The sequence below is a fragment of the Colias eurytheme genome, chromosome 20 (genome assembly GCF_061535395.1).
Source record: "Colias eurytheme isolate Ceu_HAF_F1 chromosome 20, ilColEury1 Martin Lab GWU primary, whole genome shotgun sequence".
Taxonomy (NCBI): Eukaryota; Metazoa; Arthropoda; class Insecta; order Lepidoptera; family Pieridae; genus Colias; species Colias eurytheme.
Genome location: NC_142999.1, coordinates 3,542,410 through 3,566,549, shown reverse-complemented (window position 1 = coordinate 3,566,549; position 24,140 = coordinate 3,542,410). Strand labels below are relative to the sequence as shown.

Sequence of the window (24,140 nt, the reverse complement as noted above, 5' to 3'; positions counted from 1 at the left end):
TTTATAATATTAGTGTGATTTTTAATCATCTTTAAATTATAAATGAAGTCAGGTAACATTGTTAAAAATAAAGATATATAATAATATAACGTTTTTGTATTAATAATAATGACAACCACCTCCACAATTACATAATTCGGTACATTTGAGCTGGCGTATAAAACACTTCAATCTGGAATTGCAAGATTTCACGCACCGACATCTTGTCAATTCAAAGCTTCTCTTTTCTTTTTATTTCAGATGGGCAAGGAATATTTTGATTTTTTTAGGTCCCTAAATATATACAGCCTGTAAAACTGCCCTTAAGGTGTGTTGTTTAAGAGCAGCTTCTGTGGGAGGCAAATTTTCGATTTGCCTGTCCGTTTTTGTGAAAAATTTGTTTGCGACCCTCATTTACTGTCACAGCGGGGTACAATGTGAAAAACAAACATGTACTTATAATAATTATAAAAAAATATAAGTTCTGGATAAGAGTATCCTTAAAATATCGTGACCGTCCTTACCTATCATGCATTGTAATCACAAACTTTTCAATTTCACTGTCTGCATATTTGCCACTGTAAAGTGCTTCAAATCCTCGTGTGACATTCGGATATGCCTTACATACCTCAAATGCATGTTTACTATAGTTCTTTTAGACCTTCTAGCTTGGAATACATGATATTCTGTACTAGCCATATCTGTCGACTGTTCTTAACATTATTTTGGCTACTACTACTATATCGTGTGTTCCAAAGCTAGAAGGTCTAAAAGAACTATAGGTACACATGCATTTGAGGTATGGAAGGCATATCCGAATGTCACACGAGGATTTGAAGCACTTTACAGTGGCAAATATGCAGACAGTGAAATTGAAAAGTTTGTGATTACAATGCATGATAGGTAAGGACGGTCACGATATTTTAAGGATACTCTTATCCAGAACTTATATTTTTTTATAATTATTATAAGTACATGTTTGTTTTCACATTGTACCCCGCTGTGACAGTAAATGAGGGTCGCAAACAAATTTTTCACAAAAACGGACAGGCAAATCGAAAATTTGCCTCCCACAGAAGCTGCTCTTAAACAACACACCTTAAGGGCAGTTTTACAGGCTGTATATATTTAGGGACCTAAAAAAATCAAAATATTCCTTGCCCATCTGAAATAAAAAGAAAAGAGAAGCTTTGAATTGACAAGATGTCGGTGCGTGAAATCTTGCAATTCCAGATTGAAGTGTTTTATACGCCAGCTCAAATGTACCGAATTATGTAATTGTGGAGGTGGTTGTCATTATTATTAATACAAAAACGTTATATTATTATATATCTTTATTTTTAACAATGTTGCCTGACTTCATTTATAATTTAAAGATGATTAAAAATCACACTAATATTATAAAGACGAAAGTGTGTGTGTATCAGTTAACCAGGTCCTACCAGACAAGATAACATGGTATAGGACAAATAAGTACGAAACACTCGATGGGCGAGTCAGACTCGCACTTGACTGGTTTTTGTTTTATGTTATTGCTTATTTTTCGGGTCTATTAGCCGTCCCCTACGCTGCGCTGACGAACGTTCCTGTACTTTCTATAATTTATTTCACATTGAAAATGGTAAGATATATGTTACATGTTAATGTTTTTATAATCTGCATGAAATGGCCTTTCAGAAAGTATTTTTTTATAAACCAAGTTTGATACAAAAATATAAAGATATACTGGTTTGTTTGGATTTTGCCACTGTCAAAAGTTTATTATTTTAAAGATTGTGACATATTTTGCTACGGAACCCTAAAAAACTGGTATGGAGAATGAATCGGGCATCATCTAGTTACCTGATAACGACACCAAACTCGACTCAAAGGGCCAAATGAATCCGCCAGAATTTATTTTCCGAGCGCCGGGCGCTCTGTTCTATAACCCCCCCTCCCTCCCTTCTGCCGGGGAGTAGACACTGGCTACCAGGCGATTTGGGCTTAGGTGGACGAGTACAACATTCGAACCAAATTTCATTGCTTTACTCAAAAATGTATACCTTTTCCCATAAGAAAACGGACTACAAGTGCTTTTGCCGCGAAAATATCGGATAGGTACCTAAATCACTAATTTCATAAATTCTTTCAACACGATACTTTAATATATTACATATAATCATATATTTTATTACTTTTTTATTATTAATTTAATTTTCTGTTTACTTTCATCAGTGTTTAAGAATAAAGATATAATTTATGAAATGATATTGTATTTAAAAAAATATAGCTCTATAGTTACAAGAATATAATTTATATTTTTCAATGATCAAACTTTGACAGATCTGTGTCAAAATGTTGTGCAAAGTTAGCTCATTTTTAAAACAGCCATTTGTTATTCTTTGAGTTAGTTCTTAGAAAACTCTTGACACACAAATTAACAATAAATTTAGTACCAATCGTATGCGTTTGAATGACTTTTGCAATTAGTTAAGGTCAATGAACGGTAAGATATTATATTACCTATACTTAGGTACTGCATGTTAATCGACTTACTAGATAGAAGGCTCTAAGATTAATATAGGGCATTTAATGTTAATAACATCTTGATTTGAATACCTCGGTGTAATAAATATTGTTTATTTTGCTTCGTTAATACATAAATAACTTCAGCTTTACGTAGAATACGTAGGTACCTACCAATTTAACGCAATAGGCAAAAGCAATTTATGTTTCATATCCTCTCAACCACCGAGCGGCCAGATCCGACCGCGACACAATAGATTTTCTATTGTGTCTGTGATTCCGGGGCCTGATGGAATATTATAAAATAATCCTGCTTATATTTATACACCTTATTACAAGCATCGTCTTTATGTCGTTCTTGATTGTTTAATTTATTAGTAAGCATGAAACAGACTCACTTTTCCTAAGGTTTTATCGATACTCATAACTCAACAAAACCAAATTGCAACACATCTAGGACCCTCAAAACTAACCCTACAAACAGTCACGTAGGCACAACTACAACCATAAAGGGTTCAAACTATTAAGCAAATACATGGGTATGTACGCTTTATTATAAGTAACACTATATACCAAATATATATATAAAAACATACAAGCAACTCAACACGGCTTGTATCACGTATATCGTCAACAATTTGAGCTATAAAAGGAAGAACCGGCATCACCGAAAAGGGACTGTACGTCAGTACGTGTGACTTGAATACGAATCAGTTTATATAACTAGTACGCTTGTAATCTTTTCTTTAGTTGGCAAGAAGTTTCTTTATAGACGATGTAGAACATAAATAAATAAATATTTCAGGACAATTTTCACACACGGCACGATCTGATCCCATACTAAGCCTAAGCTTGTGTTATGGAAACCAGATGGCTGATAAACATACATAAATATAATTTTAAATAAATACTTATATAGATAACTAGCTTTCCGCCCGCGGCTTCGCCCGCTTTGTCTAAAACATAATAAATTATATAATAAAACCTTTCTTTTGAATCACTCTATCTATTAAAAAACCGCATCAAAATCCGTTGCGTAGTTTTAAAGATTTAAGCATACATAGGGACATAGGGACAGAGAAAGCGACTTTGTTTTATATGTACTATGTAGTGATTAACACCCAGACACAGAGCAAACATCTATGTTCATCACACAAATATTTGCCCCGAGTGGTAATCGAACCTACGACCTCTGGCTTGGAAGGCAGGGCCACTACCAACCAAACCAACCAGTCAGACACACACACATATGTAGTTTCTGAGCTGATAACAGAATTTAATGAGGATATCTTTTAGAAAAGAAGATCACCCATTTGCCTAAAATAAAACTTTGTCTGTGACATGGATATGAAATGTTTCTGCTCCATAGGTACAACGTCAGCTAAAATGTTTAATATATACTTTATTATGATTTATAATATATGAATTGAATGTTTGCACCTCAATTTATTTTAGAACGTACACTTAGGGCATGAAGGCCGAGTGTTTGGTTTATTTTATTCTAATATTGTCTTTAAAGGTATTTTATAAGTTACAAGGCTATATGGCGAATTTAGATAGGCTAGCATGAAAAATTATGCAAAAGAAAATGAATGGAAACGTTGTGAAACATTTCATCAATAGTTGGATTTTTAAGGCGACGAGTCAAACAATCAGAGGCACTTAATTTTATAATTAAAAACTTTTAATATAATTAAAAACTCAGTAATCAGACTTGTCTTCTACATAAGACATAAATCCCCCATAAATCATAAATCTTGTCCTGCATAAAAGATGCAGTCGATGTCTAGCCCATAAAAGTATTGCTACTACATTTATACGGAAAACTTGTTTTCTGCGTCATTATGTTTTTCCATGCATTCGCGATTAGATAAAACTTGAGATGGGAAGACGGGTTGGTAATTAGATAATCAGAATAAATAATACTTGGACACACTGGGTTATTTTATTTGTAAAAGGAGAGGTGTGACTAAACAGAATGGATGTTAATTTTCGTTAATATACCGGCTAAAGTACTGAGCATAATTATTTAACAAAAAGCATTTAAATATTAGTTTAGTTAGAAGCGTTTTTCGCTGGTTACAGATGATGTCTCATTAACTTAAATATAGTCCTTTCTAGAAGGTCTAATTATATACTAAAGAGCGTGAATTTTGTGTAGTTTGGTAATATTTAGACTAATTAGTTTAGGCACTGTTTTACATACGAATGATTAAGAAAATTCTAATTTTAATGTTACCACGATGTTATATAGGTCGTATATAGATATTATGAAAAGATGGACTGTGCATACAGGTACATATGTTATGTACATTTGTATCAAGAAATATTAAATTATACTAGCTTCCACCCGCGACTCCGTCCGCGCGGATGTCGGTCTTCGTGTGGATGGTTTATTTCTCTATTTTGAGTAACTCTGACAATAACATCTTATAAATATCTATTGGACTCAAATACGGCTAGGCCTATAATAATACCCAACGTGTGTTCGCTGTTCTACAGAACAACGTCTATGGATAAAACTGAAAAATTAAGATTATTTTTTTTCTTCGTATTTTTTCAGGATAAAAAGTATCCTATTTTACGCCCAGGATAATAAGGTATAATTATACCAAGTTTCATCGAAATTGAACCGTTAGTTTTCACGTGATGTCTTCACATACAGACAGACAGACAGACAAAAATTTTTTTAATCACATATTTGGGTTTGGTATCGATTCAGTAACACCCCCTGCTATTTATTTTTTCAATATTTTCAATGTACAGAATTGACCCTTCTACAGATTTATTATATGTAATAGATAACAATAACAATATATTACAATGGACGGCCCTATATAGGACGTTCAATAGCTATTGAAAGTTTATTCGTTGCTCTATGATTAATCTTGATTCTTTTATGCTATAGTACCTACAATTTGTTAAATAAATTTTTAAGAAGGAAGATTTAGATACGAATTTTAGAATATATAAATAGTAAAGAAGAAATTATTTTATTTTATAAAGCTTTGTATGGACAACATACACATGAGTATTGATTTGATTAACTTACTTCCCAGAATCTTACAAAATTACTTTGAAACCGGAATTAAAACAATTTCACTTTTTTATTTAATAAAATATATTCGATAATAGAAGATTGGTGAGTTTGAAGTCGAATACGTTATCCCACACAAAAACCAGACTTAAAAACGATTAACTACTTTATTGGAAATTAGTATGGTGGTTTTTATATATCCGTCGAAAGTAAAAGTTAAATTTATATTTAGTAATCATTTTTTAAGTGGCTTTTTTGCAAATAAATTTATAAGTATAATATGACAGTCACTTTACAATATATCCTTAATTTAATTAGGATATAGGTACCATTAAGGCATTAAATATCACATTCTTATAAAAAATCTATGTCTTGTCCTGATAAGTAAGTTCAAACTCAAACATTTATTTATTCAATTAGGCTTCTTCTAGAAACACTTTTGAATCGTCATAACATATTTTTAACATTTACCACCGATTCGGAAAGCAGCATCTATGGAGAAGAACCGGCAATAACTCCATAGTTGAGTAGTTCATAATGTATTTATGTAAATACATCAATAAGTTATATACTTCACACAATAAGCGGTCGTTAACATCGACACAAAGCGTACTTAAGTGAGATAATTCGATAATCGATGACAATTTTATCGATATACGGATGATCGGATTAACTCGATATCTCTTTGAGCAGCCACTTGTAAGCTTTCAAGGGCTTTAGTGATGTGATAAAGATTTCGAAAAAATATAAAGGGCTTATAAGCCGGTTGTTTCTAGAATAATGAGATTTTAACTTTTTAAAATTGTATTGTGTTTAATCGATAGATGCATCAACTTAGGGTCTTTAGTCTTTACATTATACGGTAAAAATACGCCACAAATTGATAACCTTTTGTCGTTTTTGGGAATGTCAGTTAAAAATTAAGAATACCTAAATATGTATTATGAGTATATATCGCGTATGTTTTTAAAAATAAGGATCTTACCTATGTGTCCAGTGTGTTGGAAATTAGTTGGCGCACTAATCATAGATCGGTCTATTCTCCGCCGAGTGCGCTGCGCCTGCGCGGCTGGCTGGTAGCAGCACGCGAACCACTGGAGCCACATTTCACTGCCCGTTGTTGCCATTTTTAAATGTCCACTTTACACTAACTTCAATGTTATACACGCAAAAGAGCGCGACACTGAATTTTTTTTATTTCACCAGTCACTGGCCACAAACAGTTTTATATTTTTCTGATTTTTTTAAATTGTTTGGTAATATTTCTTTTTTTTTGTCTTAAATTATGGCCAGTCCTGATTCTATTTTTAAAATGAGAACTGGCGGTCACTTTCGTGTTCAGCCACACAGAACTGAAGTTGTCTTGATGTAATCCGAAAATATATTTCGTTTATCTGCGAACGTCAGGCGGTGAGACAAGTCCTCGCTGATCTCTCATGTGCTGATAGTGTTGATCGCATGGTTCACAGATAACATCTGAAAAGAAATATTACAGTTTTAATAAATAAATAAAAAATAAAAAAAAAAAAAAATAAAAATCGTTTATTTGTTTCAAAACACAGTGTACAATCATTTTAGAATACACTAGTCCCCACACTAGGATCCCCTGTGTTGTGGGAAACTAGTCTCTTCCTATGTTACAGAAGTATTTTTAGTTTCTAAAAATTAAAAGCTATACATTGCAGTGTAAGAAATATAACAAAAAACGAAAAACGAAAATAAAATATTTAACAAACTCCAGTGTATGTGTGAGCGAGTGTGTGTGCATGTGAGTGTGTTTGTGTGTGTGCATGTTTATGTGTGTGTGTGTGTGTGTGTGTATGTGTGTTTTATTTTTCACTGACAAGCAATGCTTCAGTTTCACTATAATTTAAGTTAAGTAAAAGTTGTTCTAATCTCTTTTTAAAAATATATATAGATGCATTTATTATATTTACATTTAATCTTTTAATGAACTTATTGTAGAGGAAAGGGCCCCTATAACTATAAAAGCGTTTGACAAAATAGGTATTACATAGTTAATTAAGAATTATTTTTAATAAAAATAATTCTTAATTAACTATTGTAAACAGCTGCGCCTAATTTGTTTTCGTTAAGGTAAACTCATTATATAGGTAATATCATTATGTAGGGAAGAAAACAATATGACTCAGTTTTAGAACGGCATTATTAGGTGTGATAACATGTTTACGGTTATACTTTCAATATTATTATAATCATGTGTGTCGATTTAATTATCATCATCATCAATACATATAATAAAATTCTAGAAAAGTGGTGTCTGTACAATGAAAATATGTAAAAAAAAATTAGCAGGGGTTATTACTAAATCGATCCCAAACCCAAAACTGTTGTTAAAAAAATTTTTGTCTGTTTGTCTGTTTGTCTGTTTGTCGGTTTGTCTGTTTGTCTGTATGTTTGAACACGCTAATCTCAGAAACAGCTTATCCGATTTAGATGCAGTTTTCACTAATATATTGTGGTAAGCTTCATTTAACATTTAGTGTTTATTTCATGTCAATCGGTTCATAAATAAAAAAGTTATGACCATTTAAGTAATCACAGCGAACATTTGCTAAGGCATTCTATACATGAATTACTTTATTACGTAAATTATACGCTAAAGTTATTCCTTGACATGTCCAGATGATCATATCGAAAGTCCCCAAGCGTGGGGGGGGGTGGTTATGCTGAGGGGGTAGTAGGGGGGGTCAAAGGACCTTTATTTAGATTTTTGCTCATAAGTCTAAAACCTGCACAAATAGCATTATGGTTACTTCTAGGTAAATTTTCTATATAAAAGGTCTTTGAAATTATGTCGTAGGTATTATATTTTTAACCCCCGACGCAAAAAGAGGGATGTTATGACCGCTATGTGTGTATTGCGTGTCTGTCTGTGCCACCGTAGCTCGCTAACGGGTAATACGAATTAGATGCGTTTTTTTGTTACATTAGTTGTTTATTATATTATATAGGGGTGAAAAAAACGCATGTTAGTTGTTAATGTAGGTTGTTAATGTAGGTTATACCCAAGTGATATATCAAATGAAAATAGACGACATGTTAACAATTAGTCAAATTTTATCAAAATCGGTTCATCCATTTATTTGATATAGGGGTAAAAGTGGGAATAAATAAATAAATTTTATCAAATATACTCAAGTGACTTATCTAATGAAAGACATGACGTGTAAAGTACAATAAGACATATTTTATCAAAATTGGTTCATCCATTTATTGGATATAGGTATAAAAGTGGGAATAAAAGTTGTCAAATAATATACCCAAGTGGCATATCAAATGAAAGGGCATGACCTGACGTGAGAAGTATGATGAGGCATATTTAATCAAAATCGGTTCATCCATTTATTGATTTATAGCGGTAAAAGTGGGAATGAATAATCGAATGTGGTCAAATAATATAATCAAGCGGCATATCAAATGACGTGTGAATTACAATTAGTCATGTTTTATCAAAATTGGTTAATCTGTTTATTACATATAGGGCACCTTAGGGCTGATAGTGGGGATAAATAATCCAAATGGAGTACCATACGAAAGGATATGACATGTACATAATATATAGGTATGATTAGACATGGTTTAGATCAAAATCGGTTCTGCCATTTACTAGGGGTGAAAGGGAAAAGTTGAAAGTCTGTGAAAGTAGAAGGAATATGGGAGCGGGAGAATAGCCACATCCTGGGAATTTTGAACTCTTCTGTACCTAAGTTTTATAGCTCAGTTTAGTAATAAATTTTACTAACAGTTCTTTTGTGTTATTATTTATTTTATTTCTTAACTTTATAATAATGTGTAAGTACTTATAATTTAGTTGTATATGATAGTACGTGTTTCAAGACGTGTTTACTCAATAATTGTGTGTTAAGTAGTAACTACTATGCAGTCACTATTCCACGCGGACGAAGTCGCGGGCACAGCTAGTTAATAACTACGTCTTTTGTCGTGACTCATGGCAGCTACAAATTCATTGTTTTACATTTATTAAGTAATACAAACATTGGGAACAACGTAAAAAGGGCTGTCTTATGAGCAATCTCTCCCTACAACCCAGAAGTAACAATAGACATAAGGTTATAAAAATGGTCTAATTTCTCAAGTTTATGATTATTATTTAGAGCGATTATGTATATAATAAATAATTAGCATATTAGGGTTTTATAGACCATCACAGCATGTGTCCCTGGCCTTACTGGAGGAATAACCTCTACGAAATTACCTGTTTTTAACGCGCAAGGTTCAAGAGTTTCAAAGTTTGGCCTCTTTCGGGGAACCTTATCAGTGATCTGTCATAAAGAAGTCCTTCTATCTCAGAATTTGATAAGCATCTGACAGTTTTTGATCGTTTATCAAGTGTGTATTGTAAAAGACGCAATTGGCTACGTAAAGTTTTTTAAGTGAGTGCTAAAAGTTGTTACGGAACGCTTAATTTCGCTTGGTACAGTTTTTGTGGGTGTCATTTGTGACACTTTCTATACAGGGTGTCCCAAAAAGTAGTGATGAACGGAAGCTGGGAGGTAGAGGACCTAGAGGGCTATCCGAATCACCCCCATGTATGTAATGCGATTTTTCGTATTTTCGGAGTTATGACGTTTTTTTTCAATTTTGTCACCTATCGCCGAGTACGATGAGATTTTCACTCATGGTGACGTCAATTATTGCGGTAGATGCTTGATTTTTTTTGTGTGCTAAGCTGAAAGATAGGACAATTCAGTATGGTAACATTTATTATCGTTAGATCTTCGAATGGAATAAAAAAAAAGAATTAAATGCCAAGAAAGATAAAATTACCCAGTATGTTCACAACTTCAAGGGCCCATAAAAAAATAAAATCACATAAAAAAAGTTTTCCATTTGGCTTTTAAAAACTTGCTCTATCTATCAGGTAGCTACCCTAAAAATTTCATTTTATTATTCAGAAGGCTTCGATCGAAAAATTGAAATCTAAATTTGGTACGTGCAAAAGTTGAATTAACATTATGATTAATAAAAACAAATTAAAACCAATAAATAGGTGTTTAATTACCAGAATTTTTTTTAAATAACCCCGCTGTTGCTCAATGCAAGTGCGACATCACCGTAAAAAGTTGTCTTTTAAATGCTGAATGCCCTATTATCATTTTTAATGGTTTCTTCTGAATTTCCGGGTTATTTCGTCCAAATTGTGGCATTCTCTCAAGTAGCCGAGGTCTTTTTAGTATCCCCATTGAAACAAATCAATGGGGTTTAGGTCGAGGGACCATGGAGGCCAGGCTTTAAGGCAGGAGTCACCGGCGCATGCGCAGGCTGCAACAACCAATCCATCTTTCAGGGTATCTTTGCCCTTTAGCCTGGCCTCCACGGTCCTCGGACATAAACCCTATTGATTTTTTTCCGTGGGGATACTACAAAGACGAGAGACTGCCACAATTTGGACGAAATTACCCGGAAATTCATAGTAGCAGAAGAAACCATTAAAAATGATAAAAGGGCATTCAGACATTTAAAAGACAACTTTTTACGGTGATGTCGCACTTGCATTGAGCAACAGCGGGGTTATTTTAAAAATTTCTGGTAATTGAACACCTTGTTATTGGTTTTAATTTGTTTTTATTAATCATAATGTTAATTCAATTTTTGCACGTACCAAATTTAGATTTCAATTTTTCGATCGAAGCCTTCTGAATAATAAAATGAAATTTTCAGGGTAGCTACCTGATAGATAGAGCAAGTTTTTAAAAGCCAAAAGGAAAACTTTTTTTATGTGATTTTATTTTTTTACGGGCCCTTGAAGTGGTGAACATACTGGGTAATTTTATCTTTCTTGGCATTTAATTCTTTTTTTTATTCCATTCAAAGATCTAACGATAGTAAAAGTTACCATACTGAATTGGCCTATCTTTTAGCTTAGCACACAAAAAAAATCAAGCATCTACCGCAATAATTGACGTCACCATGAGTGAAAATCTCATCGTACTCGGCGATAGGTGAAAAATTGAAAAAAAACGTCATAACTCCGAAAATACGAAAAATCGCATTACATACATGGGGGTGATTCGGATAGCCCTCTAGGTCTTCTACCTCCCAGCTTCCGTATATCACTACTTTTTGGGACACCCTGTATAAATAATCAATTGTCAGTAATTAGATGCCTCTTTTATAGGACGATCTCTTTTAAATATTGTGGTTAACTGAAGTTACGATTCCTATATTCAATTCTGAAGATAAAAAGTTCAGATCAAACATGGGATAAACATAAATAATCCTTACTAGTAAGGAAGGTCCCTGAATGCACAAGTTCACAATATAACATTGTAACATTGTAAAATTCACGTCTTTTATTTTAAGTTTTATGAATTAGCTATAAGTTTCAGAAAGCGGTCCATGGAAGAACATACTTAAATTTGGTGCATCTGCACCAGAGATTATGAATCAGCTTTCAAATTGAATTACAACCATTTTATTCCGACCTTTGTGCAAATAAATATTTTAGAGTTTTAACCCAAATCCCGGTAATGATTTCCTCAACTGCGTGACACAAAAAGCTCGTCCCACTTTCCGGGAACATAAATGGGGATTGTTTTTGCAGCTTTTCGTATGCAGTTGAAGTGTAAACGAGAAAGGACGTTTGTTCAACTAATTGCTTGACTGTAGCCAGTTTAAATGTTGTATTTTTTAATGGGATGAAGGCAAAAATATGGAGTGTGCTCTTTATGTTGAAGTGATAATTTTACTAAATTCTATTAGACTTCGTTAACATGTCCTGTAGTTATTGTAGTTTCAATAAGTAGATTATTTATTTTATCAATACTGCATTTTCAATTAGTAGTAGGTAATGTTCAGAAATATATACATATTTTCAAAATAACCGCCTTAATTGGTCAAAATAACTTTATCGCTCTATAATATTATCTTACTCTCTTTTTCATATGGTCTGTTTGATTTACTTGTTATACAGACACATTATTGTTCCCAATAAATAATAATTAATAGTTACGGTACCTACGTCTTGTTGACATTCTAGGTATGTGGACCATTAAGCTTATCTCGACAATTAGTGTGCTTGATGACAGAGTCGTATTGAAATATGTTTATCTAAACAGCCATTTAGTAAAACGATATTCTGAGAAATCTTTAATAGATTCTCAGTATTATGAGATATGAAGAGGCCGACAAATAGGGAGTTATTTAGATACCTATGTAATATTTCAGACCGCCTCCTTGGTACAGTGGTTGACGCGTGAGCGTAGAACTGAGGGGTCCTGGGTTCGATTCCCGGTGGAGACGAAGAAAAAAAAAAACTCGGTCTGGCAGGACACAGAAGGCTGATCACCTACTTGTCCCTAAAGAAAATCGATCAGTGAAACAGATGTATGAATAATGCATCTGCCCCTTACCCCACTAAGGGGACACGGGACTTCACTTATGTAATATTTCTATTCCTTACTAACATATTATATAAGATACAGGAAGCACAATACTACCTGATACTTATCTAGAGATTTATGCAAAATATACGGCTATTCCTAAGTAGGTACTTGTACACGGACTTATCCTATAAAGCACTAAAGAACGACAGAAAACATGTATTTCGTAGGTAAACATTTTCATCAGGTCATTCTGTGGAGATCGATTTTACAAAAAAATGAAGATTTTTAATTATAATCTTACAATCTATGCTTACAATGCAACCTCTAACGTTGTAAAGGTTTGAGGTAATAACAAATTACGATTTTAATCCTAAGGTTAACCTTACGATAAAACTTTAATCATCAGTACTTATTAGGTGTGTATCATTTTGTAACATTAATAACACTTCTATTTCACAGCCTCGGAGTGTTCACAAGCAATTCTTTTATCATTCAAGCCGCTAATTGATTGCTATTATTAAGCCATTTAAAACCGTGACGAGTAAAAGGAAAGCGCAGTTTATTAGGCCGGTTTCAATTGATATAGTTAGATAACACTTATGCAAATACGATGTAATACACGCCTTATCTAACTTCTGGACAAACGTATTGAAACGCATCCGAAATAATTCTCCGAATTGACATTTACCTACTCTAAAATGTGGGTATTTATAATTACATGTTGTATAGATGGTTCAGTGTTATGATTGTTGTGGTTAAGCGTTCTAGGGAGCAGTCGGTATATTGATGGGTAACCGCAGTGTGGATTGGTACGTTATGGATGTGAATTAATATGTTTAAATGTGGATTACCCCAAACTGTAGATGATATAAATATTTAAATAAATAACCGTTTAATAGTAACTTCAATAAAAAAAAAAACATTTAATGTTATTAAAGAGACAGTCTTTCATTTACAAGAATCTCACACATTGCCAACTTAATTGTATTGTAGAAACTGGAACAGTTAAGACGATAATTGGCATTGTATTAATTAAAAAACCTAGATATATTTCAATTTACTTCTATTTATTTCAAAACTTTCGATAAGAAAGTAAAAGAGAAGTAGTTTCAAAGCAATTCATTAATTTTATTAACAGGTATGCTTTTTTTCATCTCAAATAACGTTTAAGTATAAATTTTAAAACCGAGCCATTATCTAATTCAATATTATTAAGTAGGTACTAGCTGTGCCCCGCGGTTTCATCCGCATTGTTCCGCTCCTGTTGGTCTTAGCGTGATGATATATTATAGCCTATTAAGCCTTCCTTATATATAACCGCTGTCTAACACCGAAATAATTTTTCAAATCGGACCAGCCCCCCTATGCAAGTGGCTTTCTGTTAGCGTAGCGTTCAATAGAATAGACTACGAATGTACGAGATTGACGTAAGCTGTAGATAACAGAAAGCCACTTGCATAGGGGGGCAGTAGTTCCTGTGATTAGCGCGTTCAAACAAACAAACTTTTCAGCTTTATAATAAAACTAGCTGGTGCGTTGTGCGCGGGCTGCAAGCAGCCCGCGAGCCCCTTTTGCCCCTGGGTTGAAGCAATAGGGCAGTCATTAGGAAATGTGTTAGAATTCCAAGTCCATTTATAATTTTCTGCTAACTGCGATTCCACAGTCAATCGGAAGTGCTTATAAATTCCCAATTCATAAATTTTCTATTCTGGAATGCTGTCGACCTTCGAGGGAGCGTGGTGCGGAAGCATCCCAGGGCAGAAATCTTCAGTCATTTGAAAATGCATTAAAATTCCCCGTCAATTTGTTAATATCTGCTAACAGCGATTCTACAGTCAATCGGAAGTGCTTATAAATTTCCCATTCAAATATTTTCTATTCCGGGGGGCTGTCCACCTTCGAAGGTGCGTGGTGCGCGAGCTGCAAGCAGCTCGCGGCTCATCCCAGGGCAGAAATCTTCAGTCATTTGAAAATGCATTCGAATTTCCTGTCCATTTGTTACATCTGCTAACAGCGATTCTACAGTCAGTCGAAACTGCTTATAAATTACTTATTCAAATATTGGTTAAATTTTTGAAACGTGATCCCGAATTTTATTTATTTGAGGTGTCTAATCAATAGCGGTGACTTTTCATAATAAACTGTTCAAGACAATAAAATATGTGTGAAGATGTATAAAACATATTGAAAACTTCAAGTCTTTTTAGTAGCTTCGTTTAAAATCCAATTCATTATGCTTTCGGCACTAAAAATATCTAACTGAAAGCCATAGGACTATACAGTCAAAGGGTGTATCGAATAAGATATCGTTACACTATTAAAATAACTACTTTAAAAAAAACCGACTTCAAAAACGGAAAAGTAAAAAATAATTAATTACTAAATATTATTTAGTTGTGTTATTATTCACTGTATAGGTTTGAAGTCGGTGCCAAACACTAAACACTTATTAAACTACGCTATTTTTGATACAAGAACTAAGATTATTTCGATACAAGAACTACCTACTTGCAATTCAATAACATTATTCGCGATACAAAAAATTGGCTATTTTCGATACAAAATCTACACTACTCTTGGTGTAAGTCCTACGATTATAAAGCGTGAAGGATTGGCTCATTCACTCAATAAATGTGTGAAGATGTGTATATTATTACATATTGAAAACTTCAGTCTTTTTAGTAGCTTCGTTTAAAATCAAATTCATTATGCTTTCGGCACTAAAAATAAGAACTTACTTTTCTGTTTTTGAAGTCGTTTTTTTTCTAACCTAACCTAACCTAACCTAACCTACGTAGTTTTTTTGTTTGAGTGGGAATCGCCCTAAAGTCGCTTTTGTTCAAGAGTTTACTTAACGCGCTCGTCGCTTCGCTCCTCGCTACTTCTTTGAATATTTACGCCGGCCGCTGACGTGACTTGCTCGCTTCGCTCGCTTGGCTAGTGCAGTAGTTCAAAAGTTAACCTAACTCGCTCGTCGCTTCGCTCCTCGCTACTTCTTTGAATATTTACGCCGGCCGCTGACGTGACTTGCTCGCTTCGCTCGCTTGGCTAGTGCAGTAGTTCAAAAGTTAACCTAAATCGCTCGTCGCTTCGCTCCTCGCTACTTCTTTGAATATTTACGCCGGCCGCTGACGTGACTGGCTCGCTTCGCTCGCTTGGCTAGTGTGGTAGTTCAAAAGTTAACCTAACTCGCTCGTCGCTTCGCTCCTCGCTACCTATTTGAATATTTACGCCAGCCGCTACCGTGATTCGCTCGCTTCGCTCGCTTGGCTCGTGCGGTAGTTCAAAAGTTAATAAATATTTTCTACTCCGGGAGGCTGTTGACCTTCGAGGTTGCGCGGTGCGCGGGCAGCAAGCAGCCCGCGGTGCCGTCTTTTGCCATTGCTATTCAATTACCCTTCCTACTATGGAAATTTCTATACAAAATTTTCGAAAAAAAAAATTTCGCTTTTTAACAAAAACAATTATATGCCTGGAAGCGGACCAGGTTTTGAAGCATTTTTTACTTGGGCGACCCCGACCTACCTGCCACCGGTTCAGAGAGCCGTTGAATTTCGTGATGTATGGAAAATGGAAACCGAGGGTCGGAGTGAGATTCTGAGTATGCAGTTTTGTAAATCTGGCCGATTAGAGCACATAAGTCTTCAGTCTTCTAATTTTCAGACCGATCGTAAAGTAATCGGCGCCATCATCTTGCTTTGAAAAATTGGCCATTTTTGAAAAAAAAATTGCGTCCAATTTGAAATTTCTCCATTGCCCTGGTAGCGCCCCATCTTCCTGATCATTTTTTAGTTCTACACCCCCCACCTATCTGGCGCCGTTTCGGAGAGCCGTCGAATTTCGCGTTGTATGAAACTCGGAAACCAGCGATGGAAACTCGATGATGAGTATGCCAACTTAATGTGCGGCTCGATTAAAGCCCCTGTGCCAAGTTTCAGCGCGATCGGACCAGCGATGGCCGTTTTAGCATTTGTATGGCGGCGGCCATTTTTTCCGCCATTTTGAATTTTTTTCACTATCTGTGGTAATTGCTCGAGGTCTACTACACATTTAGTTTGAGCACCCCAGATGTAGCTGCTACCGTTTGCGCGGGCCGTTGACCGTCTCCGCGGGCTGTGAGAAAGTTCAAAATTTCGGATTTTTCTGGATATCCTGGGAGCTGGGCGAGTATGAATGCATCATTGGTGTGTTTCTCCGTTGCGCCACCTCGTCTAAATTTACGTTTTTATGTTTGCGCCAAAAATGGAAAAATTCCAAAATCGAGCGACCCACTATGGCTCCCTGGTAGCGTCCCAGGGTGGTGATCATTTTTAGTTCCGACACCCCCCACCCAACTCGCACCGTTTCCGCGGGCCGTTGGATTTTCCAATGTATGAAAGTCGGAAACGGGGGCCCGGAGCCACTCGAACGGGGCACCGATCGATTCGCCGGCTCGAACAGAGCACGTGTGCCAAATTTGAGACGTAAGGATGCATAAACGCCGATTTTGGCAAAGTACGGCGGCCATCTTGTTTTCGCGAAAATCGCCATTTTTCCACCACCCCTGGTAATCGCCACCAGTTCCGAGCATTTTTTGTTCAGACACCCCCCCTCCTGGTATCACCGTTTTTGCGCACCTCCAGGGGTCCACTCTCTTGTCCAGGGTGTTGGAGATGTCAATATTTTTCCGGTGGTCACTGGGAGCACCTCTACACGTCCACGTCGAAATCCCCCCAACTTTCCCCGTAGTTTCCGAGAAACCCGATGTCAATCAGTCAGTCAGTGGTAGTGTAGCTTTATATATTATAATAATAATAATAGTATAGATATATTGCAATAAAAATAGCTAGAAATAAAATAAAACATTTGTTATTGAAATGTCGCAACGATTTCCCAAGCCTCATTGACAATACACTTTGAACGCAAAAACCTTCGATTGGTTACGAGCTAATTCTGACGAGATATTTCATAAAGTGCAATGTTGTACAGTATTAGTAAGTAATTAATTTATACGTACAATATACATTAAATGGTGTCCTAATAGACGATACTGATGAATCGAGAAATATTTACTTTATAGAAAAGATATCTACCAAAATCCACGCATTTTTAGATATAAGAGGAAAAAATCGTTTAAAATACTTTAAATATAAAAAGAGAAGCCAATATCTTAACCACATACACATATTTACATATAAACTGTTCGATGGTACGTCTAAATGCAATATGCACCGAAAATTAAGAGCAAAATAATACAAGAACAACTCTTTAAAATAAATAAAAGTATACACATTGAAACTATAGTCACCACTAGCACTTAACTAAATGATCCCTTTTCATACAAAATGCTGAAACAACATCCAAGAGGATCACTTTACTAAGTACTCTTAAGTCCATAGACAAAGCTATTGATCGCAGCTCTTAGACTGGCTGGCTTCCAACTACTTGATAACTACTTCCCGTAAAATATCATATTGGTACATTGAGGTAATATTTACGTATAGAGAGAACACCACGAACAAAATTTGTGCGACAAGCGCAGCGGCGCGTGGCGGCTAGTGAGTCATACACTTTGTAGATATTCTGCCTTTTATTACTTATAAATTAAAACCAATCAATGTAACAAATAAATAGTTTGGAAAATCCAAAAGTGCACGCCTCATAATTTTTTTAAAATAATTATTTATTAATTATTATTTTTGTTTATTTAATAACAATTAAACCACATCGAATCAGACCCTGAAAAATGAAAGGGTTCTATTCCTGAGCATACTCAAGCGTAAGAGAAAAAAAAAAGACTCGATTAGTAAAGTATTTCGGTCGCTATCGTGTTAACAAGAAAATCCTCCGCACATACAGACACACGGACGTCCAAGACAGAACTTTTTTAAACTGTTTTTTAACTAGTTTAAATAACAAAAATGACATCAAAAATATCATGAATGTTAAAAATAGTGTTTTTTCTTAATGTGTGTGTGTATGTATTATCTTACAAGTGCAATGTATGATACATAAAGACATTTTAAGTTTGAAAAATCAGACGTTTTGCGCGAAGTGACAGTAGTACCCACCTCAACGCTTCGCTTATGAGGCGTGCAATATTGTTTATCTTATTAAAAAAAATATGAATAAACTTATCAATTAAAACCAATCAATGTAACAAAAAAAAATTGGTTTGAGACGATTGACTCTAACTCGTGTTACAAATAGTGTAGTAGCGATGTCCTCTCTAGTACGTAGTACATAGTAACTCAATGTATTGGTAAGGAAAATTAATGCTTTTTATATTTCTTTATGAAATGATTTCAATATAAAGTATTATGTTGAACTTGTCCTTGTGAGTTGTGGTAGGTCAGTTCCAAATAAGTTTCATGTGCTTTCGTCATAATATAGAACAACTCCCTCTTGTCTTCAGGAATGCAATTTTTTATCTGCATTAAGGAGTCATGTTCTGATTAATATGTGGGTTATAGATGACACTTGAAAATTACACTACCTAAGTAATAACCATTCACATTCTAAGATCACAGTTAACTTCGTTCAAATTAATATTACTTAGAACTAAAGTATTAAAATTTAAAAATCTCAAAAATAATGATGAATCAAGGTCATCTGTTATTGAGAAATAATTGTGTCCATTTTAGAAAATTTAATCGAAGTTTAATACTTTTAATTTGTAATTATTATAAGCTGAATTGATGGCAATGACCTTTTTATATACAAAACTAGTCAATCGATTACAAATCATAGTAAAAACAGAAAAACTAAAACACAGTTAGTAACTTAGGGTATCTCATTACAAAGCTTTTCAAATAAAAGTTACAGTTTTTAAAGTCTTTCAAATAAATAGTTAGTTTGGTTCAAAACAAAGAAGAAAATATAACAAGTTATAAGATTGGAGACTTTGAACCACATATTATCTTGAATATTGTCTATTCCTGGCGTTATCTCCCACTTTGCACGCACACTAACAATAGCATAGAGTATAGACATATTGTTATGAAAAAATCGTGCTTTATGGTATGGGACGTTTTCTGTGTGAAGATTATAGATAATTTTTATTTGTAGGATAAAATGTTCTACAAAAGAATGCTGATGGCGAAACGAAATGGAAATGTTCGAAGAAAGAAAAAATATCATAAAAAAATGTTAAAGTTTTTTTGTGAGTACTCAGAAATTTTACACAACTATAATAATAGCTCCGAATGATTTTCTCAATGATTTGATTCCTACCAACTAACATACCAACCTTTCAACAATACACTAAAATAAATCAAACCTGCATAATCGTTCCAATTCCAAGCATGATTGTATAACATTTGGATGAGCAAAGTAGGGCGATCTAAAAACTTCACATTATTTATACCGGTCTATTGGCACACGGGTTCGGCCAATAAATATCAGGTAAGAGAATTGGGGCAATTGCAACATCTAATTGCGATTATCTAATGGGCCCTCTTCACATTGGGCAGCGTTGGGCGAGTAGAGGCAATCACGATAGTGTAGACTCTACACTGTAGAGGGCCTAAATGCCTATGATCAGCCGTAATTGTAGATGTTTGTATAGTAGTAGTAGTAATCGTAAATGTATGTTGCGGCAAACATGACGATCATTTGTTGGGCCATCATGGGCCCATGAGACAAGAAGAGTTTCGAAGTCTTAAAGTAGTATTAATTCCAGTGTAGACAAATGTCAGAGCTATATGCGTCGTCTAGCGCCATCACATTCCCACACTGGCAATAATACTGCTTTAAGACATAATGGTTACAGTACGAATGGATTGTTAAAAATTTGAAATGCATTGGTCAACGTTTTTAAGACCGTCATTTAGATTTAATTAGAAGTTCTTTGGAGAGTATTATATAATTTTTCTGAACACTTGAATTTAATAATATTTGATGTTAAAAGTTTATTTGAAAAGAAAGCAAATTAATTAACGTTACAATGCAAAAACGACTGATATTTATGGTACTAAGTTCAGCTCGCGTTTTCACACGACTGATATACGCAGTGGTTTATATCATAATCCGGATTTTCATTTGCACAAAATTTCATCAAGAACTGATTATTAGTTTTCATTAAAAAAACATACCCATTACCCATACATATTACCGTTGAATAGTAATAGGATTTTCTCATTTATTCTCATTAAACCAGCTTTACATTACAACAAGCTTATACAGGGTGTCCCGCTATTGGTATACTAAGCGCGAAGGAACTTGTAGTTTTGCATGCACTGATCACGTAAAAAATACTTTAAAAAATAATTACGTCCAAAATTTTTTGCTAAATTTTTCCTGAAAATCCATGTTTTCTTCTCTAGCTTCGCGCAGCCGGCATATACCGCTTCTCTAATATGAGCATTTTATCTATGAAAACATAATCTTAAACGATAGCTCACGTGCTGGTGGCAAAGTTGGGTGACTCGCTTGTTATGGGTGTACACATAGAGTTTTAAGAATTCATCTATTTGAAAATAAAATGCGTCTGGAATTTTTTAATTATTTTTTACGTACTCAGCGTATGCAAAACTATAACCTCCTTTGAGCTTAGTATACCAACAGTGGGACACCCTGTATAAGCCTATATGATTAATACTATCAAATTACAAACAACATCTACTAAATACCCCTTTGTATACGAAGATTCTGGAACTAAAATTAGAAGGGGCAAATATTTGCACCCCAATAAACACGGCCGGGGTGAACCACCTGCTGTGACTCATTAGATAGTGACCATCATGTAGGAATACTTGGTATTCTATGAATCTCTTTGAATGTGGGTATTCTCCGCGGTTTTAGGGATCACTCTTTTTTTTCTATTGCATAACATTGCAGATTTATTTTCTTCCGAGTGTTCTTCTTTCTTGTTATATATTCTGACGTAAGTACAAATATATCTAGAAGGTCAATACCATACGTGCAAAATATTCTATGAATACTAGTTATTACATTTTAGTTGAGTTATTTGCGAATCAGATTATATACATTTCAATGTATTCGCTTAATATAAACTTTTAATTTAATAATACATATTTGCAATTTCTACAAAACGTTGGTCACCCTCACATCTCAGAGCTGACTCGGCAGGTCGAGTGTGGCTTCTTCGTTATAATGAGCTAAAATAAACGCATTTATGTTATTGCATTCAATTTGCTTGTTGCATGCATTTTATTTTTAATGAAATGAACGAGTTTTTATAATATTGAAAAACATTGAGAATTATTTATACATATATACTAAGCATATACTATTAACAATATTTGACTTTAATGTTGATTATTCACTGATTTGAGATATCACATCATTATGTACATTTTTAAGAATAATTAATAAACTGATCTATAAATATTAACGTCGACACATGGCTGGTTCATGCTAATGCGAGCGACTACAAAACCAACAAACGAAAATTCATTAAAATCCGATCTGCTGTTTAATATCTATTTATCTAAGTACATATTGGTAGTCAAGGTTTATAAAACCTTTGTCTAGAGTCTAGAATATTCAATTTTACCCGGATATAGACATTGTGTTTATCTTAAAAATATCAACAACACCTGTGCTATGCATATTCATGAAATGCTTATGCGGGTAGTTCAACGTGATTGTTTTACTTAATTCAGCTTGCTTTTTCATTAATTAATGATTATTTTTATCATAACTACGTTGCTTTTATAGATAAACTAGCGGTCCGCCCCGGCTTCGCCCGTGGTACATATGAAAAATAGATGTTGGCCGATTCTCAGACTTACCCGATATGCACAGAAAATTTCATGAGAATCGGTCCACCCGTTTCGGAGGAGTATGCAGACTAACATTGTGACTCGAGAATTTTATATATAAGATGAAACCTTGATAATATCATGACCTGGACTACCTATATAATGTCGCGAAAATAAAACTTGGAATTTTAGACTAGTCAAAATGTTTGGTTTTAATGGTTTGTTAAAAACAAATCTTGATTAATCAGAGACCGGACAGTAATTATAACAGTTGAACATTACCTAAAACACAAAGAATGCTATTCTAAAAAACAAACATGTCCTTCCTTATTCTTTTCTCCACACAAGTCAAATACATAAAAGAGAATGTTCAATTTCCATAAGAATAACATTTATAACAAAAATATAACAGTATTTCTCCAACAGTGAAAAAATCATAGACATTTGACCTTGGCTCGTAATCTATGGTACCAATTATATCTAGGTGTGGTAGTGGTATCTGGGGTACCATAAAATATTAACCACGATATAAACAAGAAAGTGGGTGAGAGTAAACCGGAACTTTTAATTATATAGTCCGATACCACCCGATACTCTGTGGAATTAAGTTGTGTGTGTCGTGCGATTAGTTTTGATTTTTAAACAGGTGATTTCTTAGAAGAAATGTTTATTAAAAACTTGTTTTCCGCTTTCGTCTTCGATCGCATAGTCAAGGTAAAACGCGTAGTTGCCGTTCCCGTAGAAATTTGGGGATAAAATATTGTATACTAGAGTTCCGCCCCGGCTTCGCCCGTGGTACATATTTCGCAATAAAAGGTAGCCTATGTCCTTTCTCGGGTATCAAAATATCTCCATACCAAATTTCATGCAAATTGGTTCAGTAGTTAAGGCGTGATTGAGTAACAGACAGACAGACAGAGTTACTTTCGCATTTATAATATTAGTATGGATTTTCTTAATTCTCAAACTATAGGTGTACGTGGTTTACGCATAGATACGAGACTGATGGATACAGCTACTTTCGCATTTATAAATTACATATAAGCACGAAAGTGGGGATATGGTAAGGTCCGTCTCACGTCTGTTATGGTTCAGGATAAAGGGCTCAAATAATTAAAATGCATTTTAATTGTAACACGGCATTGAACATGACTAATTTTGTTGGGGAGAATATTTGACAGGAAGGAAGTTTGTATGAAGACGAAGGGTAAACTCAATTACTGATATATACCATATATACTTAAAATAATTGGAGGAAATGAAATATATATCGTAAGATTTAAGGAAACTATTAACACAATCAAGCGAAAATAAGTACGCAAATGTAACAAGCAACTTGAAGATTTTTTGTTTATTTCATTCGCCAATTTTCCAAACTCTACACAAATTTTCAAACGGATGAGTTGTTTTAGCGTGCACAAGATACAGACATACAAACTTTCGCGCTACAATATACAGATGAAAGTTTATTGACACGGCTTTGCGTCTATTCCCACATGTCCTTGTGGGTCTATTAATAGTTGTACAACTTTGTAATGCTTTGTC

The 24,140-nt window shown here is 34.4% G+C and overlaps 1 protein-coding gene across 1 annotated transcript in view; it reads right to left on the bottom strand.

The window, feature by feature from the left end:
* Positions 1–24,140, bottom strand: part of Spec2 (CDC42 small effector protein Spec2) — a 53,662-nt gene that overhangs the window by 16,020 nt on the left and 13,502 nt on the right. Inside the window, exon 2 of the mRNA XM_090113820.1 lies at positions 6,507–6,997. Within this exon, the coding sequence (XP_089969946.1) occupies positions 6,507–6,648 (142 nt within the window). The 5' untranslated portion in view covers positions 6,649–6,997. The remainder of the gene's footprint in view (positions 1–6,506; positions 6,998–24,140) is intronic.